This window comes from Phalacrocorax carbo, chromosome 8 (genome assembly GCF_963921805.1).
Source record: "Phalacrocorax carbo chromosome 8, bPhaCar2.1, whole genome shotgun sequence".
In the NCBI taxonomy this organism is placed as follows: domain Eukaryota; kingdom Metazoa; phylum Chordata; class Aves; order Suliformes; family Phalacrocoracidae; genus Phalacrocorax; species Phalacrocorax carbo.
This window is the reverse complement of record NC_087520.1, coordinates 41,612,163-41,632,611: the sequence shown is the minus strand read 5'-3', so window position 1 is coordinate 41,632,611 and position 20,449 is coordinate 41,612,163. Positions and strand designations below refer to the sequence as shown.

Genomic DNA, 20,449 nt, shown 5'->3' with positions numbered 1-20,449 from the left:
CCTCCATAGATCTTAATACATTTATGAGATACGACTTGCCTTCAAAAGAGCCATGTTAACTATTCACCTCATGATCATCCAAATGTTCGTCTGTTCCAGTGACTGTTACAGCTTGGCTTTGACTGATTCACCAAGTGCAGGAGTGGGATTCAGCGAGCTGTAATTCCTAATGCATTTCAAGGCTTCCTAGAGTCCTTTGTAAAACGGATGGGCAGTATATGATACCCACATTCCAGGGCAGGTGAAGTCAATGCTTGTGAGTAGTTACATGGCACAGCTAGTTCAGCAATTCCCTGTTCAAGCTCTCTTCAAGTTTGGTCTTTGCTATTTGATAATATTCATTTTTTCTGGTTTGCTCTGCATCCATTTCTTTTGACACTTCAAGTCTGAGATGCTCCTGAAGACTCCTGTCCCCTCCTTCACTGAGAACACCTGCAGTGTGACAGCTTCCCTTGCAGGGAACACACTAGTTTCCAAAATACTTGAAAAACTTCTACTGGTAGTTTATAGTTTACTCTTCCATTTTGACAAGACTTTCACTTTTTAAGGGAGGTGGGGAATTTTGAAGAACCCTCTTACAGTCTTTCTAAACCTCCAATGGAAGTGAAACTGTTTACATTAACTGTTCGTCAGCTATGTGCTTGTCACGCAGATTTACGAAAACCAAAATCTCCTGACAGTAAATTCATGACTGAAACCAATGGCAGATCCTGCTACTAAATTACTTGCAATGAGATAATTTCCGTAGCTCTTCAACACACTAATTTCTTACTTTGAAAGCTACTGCATAACGGTCCACATGGTTCATTACACAAGCAGCAGGGAGTCCCTCCTTGAGAGAATGAAGAACAAAAAATGGCAACCTAGCTGTATTTTGCCTCTAGTCCTTGATTTAAAAAGCTGATGGGCAAATTTCAATCTAATTCCAAAAATACCATTAACCCTGACAGTCTAATAAGATTTTTAGAAAATTGTTCTTTTGAAAAGGATGCAAAGAAAAAATTATTTTTTTGCTCTTACCTCCGCTGTAAGTAAATAGCGCACCAGAATGCATTGCACCTGTCTTCGTCTGCTATAAATTATATACATACATGTGTACACGTAAGTTATGATCAGTGAGCATGTGCTTAATTTGTTCCTAGAACTAAAAAGCTGTTCAGGATGGGAAAGTGTTCAACATAACAAAATATGGTCAAAGCTTGTTTTCTTGTAAATGAGAAAAAGAACCGGAAGATACATTCAGCAGCTAGCATCTTCAGAGCTCAGAGCAGGTGACTGTGAACTACGTCTCTATCTTTTTATGTGCAGAGTTTGAAATCACCGATCTTTGTGAAATCTTGGGAAAAAATATACAATCGATTTTCTACTGCTTAGAAGAGTGTCCTTCATCAGTAATCCCCTAAAGGAAACAATATGCCTAGTTTTTAAGATTTCTCATTAGCAGATAATTACACTTTTTTCCACAGCATTATTGATTGTATCATGGTTGTGTTCATTTTTTTTAAAGGAGATAATTTATTAAATAATAATTACTGTAAGATTCTCACAAGAAAATAAATTAAGAAAATTCAGTAATGGTACTATATGACTTTTTAAAAAAATTAATCCACATATAATAGTTTCTATTAATTCAAATTAATTTTCATGTTCCAGTGACCCTTAGCAAATTCAGATTAGAAAGCCCAACAGCACAGTAATAATGAATGAAGTTGATTTATTATGTTTTCCTATTTACACAATTTCAGCATGCTCTGTATTGTTCATTAATTTTTATTGGCGATAAAATTCATATAGATCCTTATAGTTTTTCCCTTACATAATTAGCGAGTTCCCCACTGCAGACACTGCTCTTTGAATATGCCCGATTTAACCATTATTCCAACCCTACACAGAACAGTAGCTTCCTCAGTAACATTTAAGGGCTTGTTTGTCAAGTAGAAAAGAATCTGTTGAGGAAAGGCTGTTATGCGAAACACCTGCTTCTTTAATCTGGTCTCCTTAAAAAATACCGTTTAAGCGATTATGCTGTCTGATTCACTTTAAGCCTATTGCCCATTTTCAACAAAATTTGACCAAAAATATCCAAGATACAAAGTTCCTCAAAGTTCTATGAAAATTATAACCATGTAAGTGAAAAGACCTGCCCACACCTGCAGAGAGAGAAAGGCAGGAAGACTTTCCCCTTTGCACATGTATATTCAGTGCCCACTCAGGCTAGCTGTAGCTCCAGGACCTGCTCACTCTTTTTTCTGGTTTGAAATGCCAGAAAGTAGAAAATAACACCAATGATGCCAGGGGCATCGAGGGATGATTTAGGGTCACTGTGCTTGAGGTATTATCACAGATAAGAGGACCTGGTTTTGTTGTAGGAAATGAATATTTGTAGGAAACCAGCTTTCATCACTTCAGTTGCTCATGAAAATACTTGTAATACACTGTCAATCAGGTTTGAACATGAATTTCTGTTAAATTAATATAGCCCCTGAATTCAAGTTATAGCCACAGTCAGCTACATCCACGCTTCCTCATTTTCTTTTGCAATTCTAATAAGTAAAAAATACATTAAGACACATGTTATTGGATTATAGGGATCAGTACTACTTTCAATTTCTGGACTTCATTGTTGTACAGATTTCTATTATCAGAATCCATTCTCATCTCCAGCAACCTCAATCAAAAATGTAAGCTTAATAGTTTCACCCATGTGTTGTAGAAATGAAAAGAAAAACTTCTGAAGCAGTGCAAAAATACTTACGGTATCAAAAAATAGACAGATGTGAACCTTGATGAAAATCTTATTTTCCAAATGTAGTGCAATAATTTTCTGTATAAACATAGTGAAATGAAGTATAACCAGATATGTACATGATCAGCTTAGTTCATGCTTCCTTCAAGTGCCCTTTTTCCCCTCAACAGTCTCCCAAGATGTTTGGCCTGACCAAAAACCCTTTTCCACTTTGATGGAAGAATTTCTGTTAGCTTCAATGTGCTTAAGGTCAGACACCATTGCACAATGATACAGAAGGATGCTTTAGTATGTGCTTAACAAACAGGCTGCCGCTCCATGGAAGTGCTGAGTGATGAGGACAAGCTTATGAAGACTGTTACATCTCAGATCAAACCACAACTCAAGCTAACTAAAATTGCTAAAATAATGTGCTGGCAAAATTGTGCAAATGGTTTAACAGTAATTTCAATTCTTAGATAGAATTTGTATAAATATTTATTCCATGTTATTCACCTGTTCTTCAGAAATATGAGACAGAGAGTAACGTCGCAGGAAAATGAGATACAGAAGAACAACGATGCAACTGATACTTATTGACATAAGAGCAGATGAAATTGGGAGACTTTCCAGTAGAAGCAATATTTACTCACAGCAGCATTTTATAGATTAAAATAGGAGAAAAAGCACATACAAAGTCAATAGCATTGACCACGAAGAGAGCACATGAAAGTCCGGATATGTGTGTACAACCTGCACTCACTTATTGTTATGCATCTCTGAGCATGTGTATGTAAATACAGTATGGAGAGCATGATTCCTGTATTTAAATTCCAGTAATTGGCATGACTTCATAAACAGCCTCAGGAAATTTAAAAAATAAGATGATGGCCAAACCAAAAATCAACACGGTTGCTAATTTAATTACAGAACACCGCAAAGCAGGTTAATCCAAAAGTAGAGTTGTCTGAATTTTCATTTGCTTCTGCTTAAGCAACATTTCAATGGCAGAAAGAGATTTTTCTCTTTTTGAGTGATTTTAAAGAAAGTAGAGTGGTCACACTAGAATGTTCTTTTCAAAAGATAAGCAAAAGGAAATTGGAGATTTTTGTAATTGAAAATTTTAGTGCAACAATGGATCTCTGATTACAATGAAATAATTCATATTTTTATATATTTGACCCTGAAAGAAAAATAGTTCAGTAGAGTAGAGCAACACTTACTTCAAAATGACATATTATTAACTATGACAAAAGACTTCAGCTCATCTTTAAATAAGGTAAGGCAAAAAGGTGATGTCCTCATTATACACTTAAAGGTGCAGATACCTAAGTCATTTTGTCAAGTGGATGAGGCCCTCTACAGACAGATAGGAGCAGCCTTAGGTTCACAGGCTGTGGTCCTCACGGGAGACTCCAACAACCCCAATAGCTGCTGAAAGGAGAAAACAGCAGGACATAAGCAATCCAGGAGGCTCCTGGAGTGCACTGATGGTATCTTCCTCCTCCAAGTGATAGAGGAACCAGCAAGGAAGGGGTGCTCTGCTGGACCTCAAACTTGCCAACGAGGGACTGGGTGGGAATGTGGAGGTCCAAGGCAGCCTTGGATGTAGTGACCATGAGATGGTGGAGTTCAGGATCCTGAGGGGAGGAGGAAATTAAAAAGCAAGTTCACTACACCCTAGGCTCAAGGAGAGCAGACTTTCGCCACTTTAAAGATACCATTGAGTTCCATGGGAAGAGGAGCCCAAAAAAACTGGTTAATATTCAAGGATCACCTCCTCCAAGCTCAAGAGCGCTCCATCCCAACGAATAGGAAGTCAGACAATAATGCCAGCAGGCCTGCATGGGTGAACAAGGAGCTCCTGGCCAAAGTCAAACACAGAAAGGAAGTGTACAGAGGGTGTAAGTAAGGACGTGTAAACTGGGAGACATTGTCCCAGCATCCAGAAAGGAAAGCTAAAGCCCAAACAGAATTGAATCTGGCTAGGAATTTCAAAGACAAGAAGGTGGTCTTCCATAAACACGTATGTGACAAAAAGATGACTAGCGAAAATGCAGACCTGTTGCTGAATGAGTTGGGGGACTGGGTTACACACAGTAAGGACGATGTACCCTAGGTGGAAGAGGATCAGGTCGGGGTATACTGGACATAAATAAGTGCATAGGTCTTGATGGGATGCACCCACACATTTTGAGGGAGCTGGTAGATGTCATTGCAAGGCCATGTTCAATAATCTTTGATGTATTATGGCAAATGGGAGAAGCACCTAAAGACTGGAGGAAAGAGAATGCCACTCCTATCTTCAAGAAGGGCAAGGAGGAGGACTCAAGGAACTGCAGGCCATTCAGCCTCACCTCAATCCCTGGGAAGGTTATGAAGCAGCTAACCTTGGTAACCAATTCCAGGTACATTAACAACAGCAAAATCATCAGTAGTCACCAAGGGGAAGTCATGCTTGACCAACTTGAAACTTCCACAAATAAATGACTGGCCTGGTAGATGAGGGGAGAACAGTGGATATTGTGTACCTGGACTTCAGTAATGCCTTCGGCACTGTGTCCCGTAAGATCCTCACAGAGAAGCTATTCATGTACAGACTGGATGAGCAGAAGGTGCAGCGGGTTGAAAACTGGCTCAAAAGCTGGGCCCAGAGGGTGATGATCAGTGGCACAAAATCTAGCAGAAGGCCAGTAACTAGCAGAGTACCCTGGGGGTCAATACTGGGTCCACTCCTGTTTAACATCTTCATTAATGATCTGGAGGATGAGGCGGAGTGTACCCTCAGCAAGTTTACTGATGACACAACACCGGGAGGAGTGGCTGATAGGCCAGAGGGTCATACTGCCATAGCAACCTTGACAGACTGGAGAAATGGGCTCCATGGAACCTCACGAAGTTCAGCAGAGGGAACTACAGAGTCCTGCACCTGGGGAGCAACAACCCCATGCACCAGTATATGCTGGGGGCCACCCAGCTGGAAAACAGCTTTACAGAAAAGGACCTGGTGGTCCTGGTGGACACTCAGTTGAATAAGAGCCAGCAATGTGCCCTTGCTGCAAAGAAGGCTAATGGTATCCTGGGCTGCACTACGCAAAGTATTGCCAGCAGGTCAAGAGAGGTGATCCTTTCCCTGTACTCAGCTCTGGTGAGGCCACACCTGGAGTACTGTGTCCAGTTCTGGGCTCTTCAGTACAAGAGAGGCATGGACATCCAGGAGTCAAACAAAGGGCCACAAGATAATTAAGGGCCTGGAGTATCTCTTCTATGAGGACAGGCTGAGAGAGCTGGGACTGTTTAGCCTAGAGAAGAGAAGGCTCAGGGTGGAGCTCATAAATATGTATAAATACCTGAAGAGAGGGAGAAAACATCACCAAATCAGGCTGTTTTCAGTGGTGCCCAGTGATGGGACAAGAGGCAATGGACACAAACTGAAACACAGAAGGTTTCATCTGAACATCAGGAAACCCTTTCTTAGCGAGAGGGTGACTGAGCACTGGAACAGGTTGCCCAGAGAGGTTGTGGAGTTTCCCACCTTGGAGATACTGAAAAGCCATCTGTGCACAGTCCTGGGCAACTGGCTCTAGGTGGCCCTGTTTGAACAGTGGGGTTGGACAAGATGACCTCAAGAGATCCCTTCCAACCTCAACCATTCTGCAGTTCTGCCCCACAGACCACAAATTAATTAGTCCACTTCTGAATTTCACAAACAAGGTTGCAAACTAAGTAGTAAAGATGATTAACCAGAAAGATTAAAAAAAGAATGTTGCCTTTAGAGGGCAGCTGGAAAAGACCAACCGATGTTTTGGAAAGGAGAAGGAAAAATGTTTATTGAAATAAAACACAGGTGCCATAATAGATATTAGCATCATACCTACCATACTGATCTGTTACTATGCATCACTTTAAAATGCAAGCAAAAAATTTGAAAGAAGAATCATCCCTGTATGATAAAACCAAGAGCAAAACACAAAAAGGTTAAAATTATTTGGTAATCACTGAGGAGATCCAGCAGTTAGTCAGAAGAAAGAAAATTACTATTGTTCCCTGAGTGACAGCTATTTACTCCACCTTACAGATGAGCCATATATAATATATATAATTTTTCCTTCTGGAAATACTTTGCCAACCATCTTTTCTTAATACCACTTTAACAAGCCACATCTAGTAGTACCAAATTTGTCACCAGTCCAGTCCACAAAGTGCCTTTAATAAAGTCTTTCATTAATGTAAGTACCAAGGTTGACAGTATTTAGTTTTTACATTGGCAGGGACAAGTTATTTTTCTTCCTAAAATGTCATTTATTTGGATACTGCTTTATATTACACTATACACTTGCTAACAACTGACTTTGCATAATAGGAGACCAAAAGAATAATATTGAATTAAACAAGAAAATTATTGGATGAAGGTACAGTATTCAGATAACAAACAGATCATATTTGAAGCAGCATCACAGCTATCAAATAAATATCTTAACTGATTTAAAGGAAGCTCTACGGTCATGTTCTCTCCATGGACTTCTATATTCTGCAGATCTAATCTTCTTGCTAGTAATGTTTTAACACAAAACACTGCAGAGGAATGCTGTATAGGTCTGTTGCATTTGTCATCCTACTTAAAGTGTTACTATAAGTAGATTTGTAGGAAGAAATTTTACATGTTAAAGGTACTGAGCAAACAGAAAACCTGGATCCAAATGTCCTGGTTTTCAATCTGAGATTACAGAATTAGGCCCTGGTTGGACACAAGAGGAAAATTTTTCACAGTGAGATCAGTCATTGGAATAATCTACCCAGGGAAGAGGTGGATTCCTCAACGTTGGATGTTTTTAAGATTCAGCTGGACAGGGTGCTGGGCCATCTTGTCTAGACTGTGCTTTTTCCAAGAGAGGTTGGACCAGATGGTCCTTGAGGTCCCTTTCAACCTGGTATTCTATGACTCTGTGATAACCGTGTTAGGGAATGGCAATTTAATAACTATTATTCTGCATCCCTAAAAGGGGCTTTCTGGCTGCTGCTGTCGATGGCATTCTCCATTCATAGTATACTCGGTAAGACCAGGTACAGAATCACACCCTACATGTGATTCTTAAAACATGAGCCTAAGTGTCTATTCGGGTCAAGGAAGCTGGAACAAGCCTGGAGTTTGGGGGAGATTCTTCAGGCCTGTTTTTGCAAAGATGACTATGATTAACCAGTTAAGAAAAAAAACATTAAGGAAGGGTGTCTGACATCAGGTATCATTAGATGAAATAGCTCTTGCATCTAAAGACAATCCAAATATTTTCCTTACACTTGAGCCTAAAATTCAGTTGGTGTGCAATGAAAAATTAGTTACCAGGGTTTTATTTCATCTCAGTTACTTTATATAGGTAATTTACTGTCAGGGACAGACTATAATTCCCCTCTACCTTCATCTGAAACACTGTTTAAGATACCAACTTCTGAGATCAAAGTTAACACAAACAATGTGACAGTTAAACTGTAGTATACTTTGCTGAGCAGCTTCAGAGCATAAAACCTCTTCTGTTTGGTGCTCTCCTTAAGATCATTACCATGATTTATTATGAAGCAGGAAATTAGGTACTGGATATTTAAAAAAAATTAAATTCCATCATTGTTATAGAACTGCTTTATCTCCAACAAACTTGTAACCATAGTAACTAGATTAGAAAGTATTCCTCAAATGTCTAAAAATTATTTTATTCTTATTAACAACACCAAACACTGAAAAATAATGGTAAACTCTTATTATTTTCCAGTTTTCCAAGGCATCTGCTGCTCAACTTTGTGACTCTGAAAGATCTTAAGTAAACAGAAATATTTTAACAAGGCTTTCAATTAAAATTCTGTTAGGGTAAAGGGAACAAAGGTATTCTGTTGGAATTGTTTATGCACCTATCAATATTTTTTTAAAAAATAAAAAAAAAAAGAAGTTTGATGAGAGACCTTTCAGAAAAATAGATAAATTTGAAGTGCTGTTTTCACTTAATGGTTTGTTAGGACATCAAATACATATCCTTTAATGAAAATTAATATGCTGTAGTTTAATAATTCATGTACTTGCATTGAAAGCCCTTTAATTTAATGGAGTGCTGTTCATTTCATTACATTCATCGCTGAGGTAGGTTGGTATTTTTTCATGAAGGTCAGAAGTGTGCCATTCCTTCACGCAAGCAATGAATTTGATCAGATGTTGAACTCCAGACATCTTCCAGGGTCCGCTCAGGTCCAACTCAGCAGGGTATTGCACATTTGCAGTAACACTAGAATAGCAGGAAGCCTCTAGGTGTCTGTTCTTTCACAATCAGAAGCAGACATGTTATGCAGCTGCGATCACATATTCATCAAACTTTGTATTCCCTCCTCAGTACTTCTGTTGGGAATTAATTCCTTTCTTCGGGAACTAGAAACTTTTCTTCTAATTTTCTGCCAAGATTTATATCCATTAGATATTATGCCATTATTTTCCTTTTGCTTAAATCATTACACTTTGGATTTACAGAAAACACTTACTGTGCTAGGCTGAACAAACTGAGCTCAAACATATATATTTCTGCCCAATCTTACTGTACTAGTACCATAACTTGATTTTTCTCTAAACCCAGTTCTTGCTGGATTAGAGAGAGATTTATTAAGACTATCTTCATTTCCTAAGTGCTGTTCATCAATAACACCTTTCCTGCCCTGGCTTCTGTACATCTTTCTACCACTCTTTGTTTGCTGCTTGTTTATGGATCCTCATCTGTGAATGCGTCTTCTACCACATAGGTCGATAGACACACTTCTGCATACTTTAGCTGAGCTCTCTCTTTATATGCCATCAGACCTTGATGCAAGAAACTAGAATTCTTTGTACCTGAGTAATTCCATTGGCTCTCTGAAAAATGTCCTCACCCTGCAATGCTTCCCAGGAACCAACCATTCCAACATCTCCCTGATGGAACCACTTTTTCAGCTGTCTCTGAAATATTCTTGCCTTCTGGACAAGTCAGAATTCTTGCTCTTTTCTGAGCATACTCTTTGGCACAGCCTGACCATTACATCTGATGTGATGATGAATTGAAAACAACAAACACATATTAATAAATAATTTTTTTAAATCCACTGGATTTTTCCTGTAGACCTCATAATGGAACAAGAAGCAGTTCTAAGAAATACATTCTCTTGCTTCTGCATTATTTTTAGTAACTGACATGAAGATGCAGACCAAGAACAGAGGTTCAGATCTTTACCAAGTGACAAGCTGATAAGGAGTCACACAGATTTCTCTCATGGTGTTGGGAGAGGCTTTTGGGTATATTTCCTCCAATCCACATGTCATTCTGTTCTCTGTCTGTGCGCTCCATTATCTTTCATAGTTGGACACCCATCCTACCTAGGTCCTTTCCCTCCTCCATTTCTCTTCAGACTCTCTCCCAACCCCCTCATTTTCTGCCTAATTTTCCAGTAGAACAAATGCACTTCTTAATTCAGCTTTTATTTCACTGTTGTTCTTCTGTTGTCTTTCACATGTCCTCCTCTAATACACAATCCTTCTCTTTAGGTTCTCTTCAAAGGTCAGTGGATCACAATCATCTCCCTTTACACATCTATCACCTTCTTTTCAAACTTTTGCCTGAAGTTTGGCATTTTTTTCCAGCTGCATCTTTAGTACTTAACACTTCTCTTCTGTGAAGCATATAATTTATCGTATATAAATAGCCTCAATCAGATAGCCACTCAAAAATAATAAGCTTCCAGCAGCTTTTCCATCCAGTTATCTTCAGTTTTCTCCTCTCTTCAGGGTTTTTCTGTTGCTGCATTAACAGACAAGCTGTGTTTTCTCTTTGCCTTAAATTCACAGCTCAGAGGAGTGGGGGGAAAAAAAAACCAACCACAAAAACAAAAAACCACCTCATCACAGTTCTTAAAGATTTCTATCATGTTTGGTTGCCTCCACCACTTATTCTCCTGAGCTTTTGTTTAGGTCAGTCCTGCCATCTAATTGTCATATGGCAGCTAAATGTTCATCAGCCCACATCAAAGACAGGGCATATGTTATAAAGCTATCTGATGCAAAATATCTGAACAAACACCCTCTCCTTCCTAAAGGACAAAACAGGCACATAACAAAGAAACAAATTCTCTTACTGGCAAAAAAAAAAAAAAAAAAAGGTTTTGCCTTTTCTTCATTCAGCAGTTTCCTACAAAGCTCCTGTGTACCCGTCTGTGTCTTCTGGCCTTCACTGAGCATAAAAAGTCCTGCCAGTTTTTACCAGGCCACTCACAGCTTCCAGGTCTTATGTGCCAACAATTAAAATATTCATTCTTATGAAGGATAATTCCTTTAAATTAAATAATAGAATCATGGATGCATCATATGTCTGTCAACAAAATCCACACCAAATCCTTTCAGCCTATATTAAAATACTCTCACTTTGCGGATGTCCTTCTCTCCTAATCTCTGGAAGAAGAGCTGGAACTTGTTGACCATCTCCACAATTACCTTCAAACTTCAAAACGTACCATCATGCAGTTCATCACCACAGTTAAAGTGTGTCTGGAGACTATCATCAAATAGATGTACAGAACCACCACACTTCACTTAGTCTTAGAAGACATTTCCACGGCTTAGTGGCGAATAACCTATCACTATAATTACAAGATAATCCTGCATCCCACTGTTTTGTACTTAATTTGACTAGATGTGGACAAATAAACTCAAAAAGTAACATATGGAGAGAGACTAAAAATTGAATATCATATCCCTGTGCTATATCAGCAAGAGCTAAACAAAACACATCAATAATAGTCAACAGTTGTAGCTTGGGCCATCTGGTCACAAAGACCCATATTACCATGACTGTATTAAAATATTTCAATCTTACTAGTTTCCCTCAGGGATGAAGGATAATATGTAAAAGCTTAAATTCTGCCAAAAGGTGAGATTCGTCTACCTACAAGCACAGCATATCTATGATAGTTATTTAATGAAGAGATACCCTAATGAAGGGTGTGCAAATGGCAAGGCAATAATCTCACTTCTAAGTGGGTATACTGGAAAGCCAGTAACAGCATAGAAAACAGCCTCTACACAGGTATTTCCTTATTAAGCTAAATACTAATTTGCATATTTGTTGTTAATTAAAACAAACCAATTTCTTTACTTGTGCAGTACCATATCTCCTTCCTGACTTACATTACCAAACCTTAATAAATAAAGTACTCTAAAATCCCCATGGTTTTTTTTGTTTATGCTATTGTTTCCTAATTGTGAAATAAAATGTAATTAATTGTTCTCCCCCTGCTCTCCTCTTTTTGCATATCTGCCCTGCTCCCACCTAAGTGCTAATAAGCAGCTCAACTGCTGGTGGCTGCTGCAATCGGTCCCAAACAGCCTTGTGCATTCCCAGGCAGCATAGTGTGGGCTGGAAGGCAAGAGGCAGTCAGGACGGATCAATACACTACATTGGTAATTTGCTAAAGCAGGCAAAAGAAAGGGAAAATAACATACTTGGGATGCAAATGGAAACCTAACTTTTAGGTGGATCTCCAAACCGGGCCACATAATGGTATCAAACAGAACTAAACATATCTGAAATTATCACTATCCTATATTTCATTCACTCAGGAAAGCTTCACATTCCTGATGAGCAGAAAATGTAACAGTGCAGTAACAAACATGAAAGCAAAATGAAAGTTGGAACTATTTTACACAGGAAAATGTTTGGTTATTTCCCCCCTTCCCCCCGCCATTACTGCACTCAAATTCCTTGTTCCTAAATGATTTATTGCTATGTTCATTACTATGTCTGAATAAAATATAAACTGCCCCACTGTGCAATCTCACAGAGATTTGATGGTTACAGAGGAGCTCAGAAGGACACTGCTCACAGTCTTGGGCAGACAGGGTGAGCCCTTGTGAGCCCCTGCCCTGCGAGACAAACTGCTGTTCCCATCACAGCAGACCTACACGAGCCCTCAGCCCTGATGGCTGGAAGTTACATGACAAAACTTTGATCAAGAACGTGCTTTCATTTCTTCTTCCTTCTCATTTTTAAAATTCTATTATAACATGCAAATTATCCATTCTCTGTATGTTTTCTCTCTTCCCCAAAACACTACAGACACAACAGCTACTATAAATACATTTGCAATGTCCCTTCACAGTGATTACAAGACACGGCAAAGTTTAAGTTAAAAAGAAATTCATACGCATCAGAAGCTGTAATTCATCAGTCCATGTAGTGCCTTGTTGAGACTTCTGAAGATAAATCCCAAAATATTGTGAAAGAGGAAATCAATGGGATTCTTATGCCTCACAGAAGTGGGCAACTAAATGAATTTTTGCAAATTCATGAAGCTATGTACAGTTCACAATAAACAGCTAAAGTTAAATGAGGCAGATGATCAACTTCTACGTTTTGTGCAGGATCTGAAACAAGTACATGATGGGTGTCTAAGGCTCTCTAGATTAGCAGAGACTACTCTATTTCTGAAGACTTCATGGCCTATCTTATTAAGGTCTGTGACATGTCAAAAAGACCTAAAAGATTGGCTTTTATTTTCCACATTGACTCCTACTGAATTTTTCTGTTAGGGAATGATAGGGTCTGTTCCCTACCATCAGTATGTCTGAGGCTCCAAACCTTTTTGTTTACGCTTTGTTAAGCATTCAGTTGCTAATTCCTGCAGCTGACCCAGAATACTTCATTCCATTACTTTAAATATCTCTAAAATTTTTGTCTCACTTGATACACATGCACTCTGTGTTACTCTCTGCAATAGCCAAAATACTCACGTCTAGATACCTAAATTAGAAATATACTGAAAAGAGAGAGAGATTTAAAGACTTTTAAAACTGATGACAGCTCAAAATATTTCAAGATGCTGTTCATTTGCAGTTCCAATAATTTAAACATTAGTTGAGTATAGGTATCTTAGGGCCTTTGACAAACAGACTGCCAGATGCTTTTACACTTCTGTGTTTGTGCATCATCTAATGCACTTGTGATCCCTGACTAGCATTTCAGGAACAATAACAAATCAAGATGACAAGATGCTAGGAAAACATTTAAGTACAAATAGGACCCAATTCATCTCATTCTGCTTAAGGAGCCTCAGTTACCAGGACTAGCATTCTAAACTCCCAATAAAAATAGTTAATGAAGGCAGTTCTAGAGAACAACTCAGACTACCTCAGGTGTAAAAATTCAGTGTCCCCAAGCAGTAGGGACAGAAGAAGAGAGGGAGATATAAATCAATAACAAAAAAGAAAGACTACAGATCTGCATATTAGTAACCTTTTTAATTCTCTCACTGCTTTAAAATTGCACAACAGAAGTCTTAAAAATTAACTATTTATCACTAACATATTAACCAACAATATTTATTTTAGTTACTGATCATTAATTCTCAAGCACTGAAATTTGAAGGGAAAAGTTCAGAAATGGCTTTAGAAAGTTTAGGGCACAGTAAAAATACTTCAGAAAGATAGAAAGAACTTACAGAAATTTATGAGATCAGTATAAATTATTGATGGAAAAGAGGAGAAAATTAAATCTTCATAGATTATTCTTTCTTTTCACTGGTAGGAAAACAACCTTTCCTAATTATTAAAGTAACTGATTAGGTGCCAGCTGGCTAAATTACACATCGATCGTAGAGTAAAATTCTGCCCTCAAGCTGTGCATTTAGCTCCAGCGATCATATCGGTGGGAATGAGGAATAGACTCCACAGCTGTATAGGCCATCATGTCATTAACATACCTACTGAAGTCAGAGCGATGCATAGCAGGCCGCTTCAAAACTGCCAGCATGCAAAATATATTCATGTAATTACAACTTCTGATGCATAAATGGGCATTTGAACAATTACTGGTATTTTAGTTTTAATGATTTTTGTATATGCAAGCTGTATATCTGAAGTTCTGGAAAAATGACCGTTAGAATTGTCGTCTATCTAGTTGCCTGCAGACACAAGAAAAACTTTCCACTTCTTTGTCAGACCTTTGCAGACAACAAAAAAACAAAATTGAAAACACCTGCAAATGCTTAGCTTGTCTTTGGACACTAGAAATTAACTAAGGAATGAAAAAAGGTGGGTTTACATTTATTGCCTTATGAATTTCTTTTAAGTCTTGAGAATAGAAACAAGATAACCCACACTATGCAGTAGGATATTCTTCACAACATTCCTGGCCTAGATTTCAGCCCCAGTCTGACACACAGATACACACGTAGGCAGCAACCTCTACAGAAGACAGCAGCTGCATGAAAGATACATCTCTGATTAATGCCTTTTACCAGAATGTTTACTGTTAAAGTCTGCCATGAATACAAAGCCATTTTCATGTGTCTAAACAATATAGACAGTAAAACAATCTTCTTTGTTCAGATTTATGTTTCTTAATTTTGTCTGGGATATTACCACCAACATGATCAGCATTACAGAATTTGAAGAAAAATAGATCAATTACTTAATATCAAAATTTGATCCAGTTCTTTGTTGACTTACCTTGCCAACAGATCTGGGGAATGGTGGTCTTTGATTTTCAGGAATTAATATTGGAGTTGCCAAAATAGCCCTTTTTTGTCTTGGAATTCCAAGGTTGCTTTCTATCTTAAAGATTTCCTAAAAAAGAAGAGAGTTACAAAAAGTTTAAAAATAATATTCAGTGGTTATTTCCATTCCCTGCATCTTCAGGCTAAATTAACATGAACTATCAGATTCTAGGTCTTTTATTATATGTTTTCCAGCAATCAGTGATACATATGAAACTACTTATTTAATGTTAGGTTACCCCACTTATTACAGTGACAGTGGACAGGCCATATTAATTTTGTATTCCTGTAGACTAGTTTTAAACCTAAGTAAGTGTGTCTACCCTCCTAACCTGATGACTGCTTAAATCATAAGTCTTAAACAAGGTCTGGCTTGCCTCAAATACTTGCATGAGACCTGTAAAAAGCCACACTTCAAATGTCTTACATAATTTTCACAGCTATACTTGGTCATTTCTCAGTCTGGGCTTTTAATCAAACAGAACGTACAATGAATTTGCTGAGATTGTCCCCGGCGAATTAACTCTCAAATAAACACTAAAACTTGTAACATAAAAATAGACACCAAAACCCAGGTGTAACTTCGCAATATCAGCTAGTAGGGGTTTTTTTTGTGTTGGGAGTTTTTGTTTGCCTTTTTTTTTTCTTAGAGAAAACTTTATGCTACTATATCAGAAAGAACAAAAGTAGAAGTGGTTTACACACAAGTCTTCCTGCTGCATTTTCTGGAGTATTGAGTTCTAGCTGAGTTTCAGGCAATTCAGCACTTTTATGAGCTACAGTAAACCCTTCACAGTGGCCTCTGGCCCCTAGAAAACTCTGTCTGTCGCACCTTTGCCTTCCCTCCCCTTCTGCTCTCTGATCCTTTCAGTGCTCTCTGCATGAGTTGCAGTTTCCCAGAGACCACCCCCTTCCTTTTGCTTCCTCCTACAGTCTCTGCAACTCTTTTCTCCAAGCACAATTACTAACAAGGTCAAACCAGTCTCTCCCCATTTCCCAAAGCTCTCCCCTTAATCTAGGCCCCGTTTTGGGGGGGGCAGGCAACCCAAAACAAAACAAAGTACAAATTTGTACTGTATTGGGAATCGTGAAACTGAAAACTATTTAGATCACTACTATTCATTCAGGTTGTCAGGACATTTTTAAAAAGAAAATCATAGGTTTAATTAAATGCCTAATTCCAATAAGGTAGTTGCACCCTACAGATAACACTTTGCTCTCTGAATGCAGAAACTGCAGAAATGCAAGTTTCTCAGCCAGTTCTGGAATCCGTGTTGTTTAAATAGCTGCTACTTTATTGCATAAGGAGAGCTCTGTCCCTAGGCTGTATTTTTATAAAACTGCAAAGCTGAATGAGTTTCCTTGGTGGCACAATCTGGAATTCCATCAGTCAAGAACTCCACCGGCTGCTCCTGCTGCCGTCTGTATAGGTCCCTCCCATCTAACAAGTCTATCATCAGCAAAACACTGCTCTACATCTACTAGCTTTAGCATGACTTTTCAAATTTGACAACAAACAGCAGCAAGGGAAACTCAAGCCTTCAACAGCCAAGCTTTAGATATGATAAAGTCAGAGAGCAGTGGAAACCACGCAAAGAATCCCTTTTCACAATTTTGCCAATTTTCATAACTTTTTGAGGCTCGCCCTGATACAGAGTTCCCATCTCTCCCAAAGGCTTTACCACTTCTCTCTAATCTTTCAGTCTGAAAGCCACTTGAGTCCCTATTTTTGTCTTTCAATTCCTCTCCCAAAAGAATTGTCCCTAATAAACATTCATGAGAAAGTTCAAGATAAAAACATTTGAAGTGTCAAATAAAAGGAAAGAGCTGAATACTGTCCAAAGGCAAATGCAGAGAGCAGTAAGCTTTCAAAATCACTTCCACTGTAAACACAGCAGACAATTTGGCTGGCATGTGTCTGTGACATTTCTAAGGAGAGTAAAAGTGACTACCAGTACACCTAAAAGGACACATCAGTTCTTCAGCTCAGCAGCAGCAGTGCTCAGCTGATCTCAGTTTTCACTCGTGCTAACTCCTACCTTCATGGTTGTCCTTCAGCTCATGAAAATGTACAGAAGAACTCCCAGATGCAAGCTCTTTGGAAATGGACAAGACATTTATTTATATTTACTTCTCTTTGTATCATGGAGTGGTTTGGGTTGGAAGGGACTTCTAAAGGCCATCTAGTCCAAGCCCCCTGCAGTGAGCAGGGACATCTTCAACCAGATCAGGTTGCTCAGAGCCCCGTCCAACCTGACCTGGAGTGGTAGGTTGTTTCTTTCTATGGTAGTCTGAAGAATAAAAGGACTTTTCAGATTGTCCCATATCTAGATCTCCCAATTTTGGCAGTCATAGACCCATAAGCAATTAATTCATTATTTTCTCATGACAGGTTATTCCTAGATTTTACCAGGAGGTCCATAAATGGAAGAAAAAGCCAAATTATACTCAATGAGTCAACAATGTATCATTAATACAAAGCAGCGAAGTTCTAAAGGAAAGCAGAAGGGTGGCAAGGCTTAAGGCCTTCAAGTCCAGATTTCTGAGCAGGACTTTAGAACAAAAAAGGAAAAATAGTATTATTTGTTTGTTTGTTTTTTAAACACAATTGGTCTGTTGTATGGAGGAGAAACTTCAGCAGGTTGGGCACAGAAATGTAAGCACTTCTCTGAGTATGTTTCTCACTGTATATTCTTCAAATCTTACTGCTGGTCTTTAAATACTGATTCCTTCATGATGATTTCTCTCTGTCTCGTCTTCCCCTGGTGTCTAACAGCGACATGACTGATTAAATGAGTAGCCAAAACCATCACTATAGCACACAGGTAAACAGAAAGGAAGAAAAGGTCAAGAGTACTTCACCAACACATTTGATAATTCAGTGCTGTTTGTGGTTATCATAATGATTTCCCCATTTGTAAAGAACAGAGAAAAAGAAAGAACATTTTGCTTACTGCCAAGCGGCTGCAACTGATGGTTTGATTCTCAACCAGTATATAAACAGAAGCCAAAGAATCTGAAATTACATGTGCACTTAGCACCTGATTCAACAGTCAAAACACTGAAAAGATTCCTATTCATGGGTGGATATATAATAATTTTTACTGAATTCACCTCTTTAATTCCTTGAAGAAGCACCTCTCAAGGGATATGAAATTACTCCAGATGAAGCTGATAATTTTTCTTCAGATTTTCTTACAATATCAAGCTAGCATTATAACAGGAGTCTGCTTTTGCCCCTTGACACAAGGGAACCCCACAAAGGAGTTTTCTGTCATCTCTGCTGGAACCAGCTGATCAAAGACTATAGTAGCTACCATGCCTTTGTAGCAGCCATGACTGCTGTCATGCAAGACAAGTATTTATGTGCCAGGAGTCTGGAGCTGGCAGTCCAGAGGGCCTAGAATGGCATGTCCCAGATGGGTACTGTTCAACCGGCACCCGGGGAGCCGATGGCTATGACTACCATCTGCTTCTCCCGTGCCTGCTGCTTTGTACAACAAACAGAAACCTAAGGTACGTGTCCAGAAACATCCATCCACAAACAAAATTAAATATATATATATAATTACAATAAATATACACCTTCATAAGAAAAGTGCAACAAAACAACGAATTCTGGTTTTCTGACTTATTTTTTCCAAAACCAAAATGGTAGGAGAGAAATCCTATCAGGTTCTTTATTTTTACCATTTAACTGCAATATCACATCTGTGATTGCTATCTTTCAGCTGTTATTTTCATGGACAGCGGACACCTGATCAGAATCCAACTATCATTTCACTGTCCACAGTTTCTTAACCTGCATTTACTCCCTGTTTTTGACTTCATTAAATTCCCTTTCTAGATGTGGAATCGGTACAGCCATAGTTCAACACCCAATATGCTGATTCCCTGGCAACAAAACTTGATTCCCTACTCATATTAAGCAAGTAACAAACACAGCCTCCTCATTTTCCCAGCATTTAGGTTAGTCTTTTATTGAAAGATAGCAGTCTGCCCAACCTCTGATGCTACACAAGATGCAATTTCCCCAGATCCCTTGAGAACTCTCTGCTCTGTTTTGTTTTTCTTTCTTTTTAGCAGGGGTTCTAGGGAGCATTGCAATACTTGAATATTTGAATGAATGGCCTAGTCACTATCCAGCAGCAGGCACCATTACTCTTGGCAAAGAAAATTTCATTAGAACTTGTCATGGGAATAAGGTGGCTGAATACTGATATCGATTTGTCACAATAAGGGTTGAAAACATCACTGGAGTGGCAATCTGTAATCCACTATGGTGACCAGAAAAGTGGTTGAGTTTCTTGCCATTTAGTTGTTTTTTATACACTAAGCTTGATGATATAAAATAAGGTCATTCCCAAATATAAAAAAAATAAACAAAATTAATTGGATGCTTGTTGCAAGCAAAATTCCTCTGAAATAGCAAATGGGATGTGGTGTTCAGTGGCATATCAGTCCTCCTGTAAAATAACAGCACTACATGAGACTGAAAAACTAAAACTGCATGCAGATCAACTTAAGAAGAAATAATTTTTATATAATTCTCAGCTGACATTTCACAATTGTGCTGTAACACTTAGTTGCTTTATGTATGTTATTTTTATCATCAGAATATTGTTCTTATCAGCAGTATTAGTTCTTAATGATTTCTAAAACATGTGCCAAAACAGAAATATTTTCTCATGTTGCTAATAATATGAAAATCTAGGAAATGTGCTGGAACTTTACTTGTAAGTTAAAGAACAACTGTTTAAATAAATAATTTACTCAATGAATAAAGTTAAGAATTGTAAAGGTCAACGGCATATGCACAAACATCTGCTCAAAAGTAGTCTGTCTTCAATGCCTGTTAATGTCACCCTAAAAATCACATGGTGTGCTTCAGAGAACAAATCCACCGAAAGTCTAGCATGCTAAGGGGAATCAGGTATGTCAGAGCACATAAGCTTCCAGGCTTGTGAAGCACGGTCGGATATAACGTCTGGGTAATGGAAATTGCTGATGGAATTTGATTTAATTATGCTGGCTCTTTCTACCATTATAATTGTTACATAAATAGGGAGGCAGATCCTTACACTGCCTAACCACTATACCCTTTAACTTCATAGACACTTGGTAATCTCAGACTGCAGCTTTGCTACCGCGCCGTTCAGCTAGCTGCGCTGTATG

General features: G+C 38.5%; 1 protein-coding gene across 2 annotated transcripts in view; it reads right to left on the bottom strand.

Annotated features, from left to right (window-relative positions):
- CDH13 (cadherin 13) overlaps positions 1–20,449 on the bottom strand; it is a 514,885-nt gene that overhangs the window by 291,508 nt on the left and 202,928 nt on the right. For both annotated transcript variants that reach the window (XM_064459660.1, XM_064459659.1), the window contains exon 4: positions 15,228–15,344. In XM_064459660.1, coding sequence (XP_064315730.1) covers positions 15,228–15,344 — 117 coding nt within the window. The remainder of the gene's footprint in view (positions 1–15,227; positions 15,345–20,449) is intronic.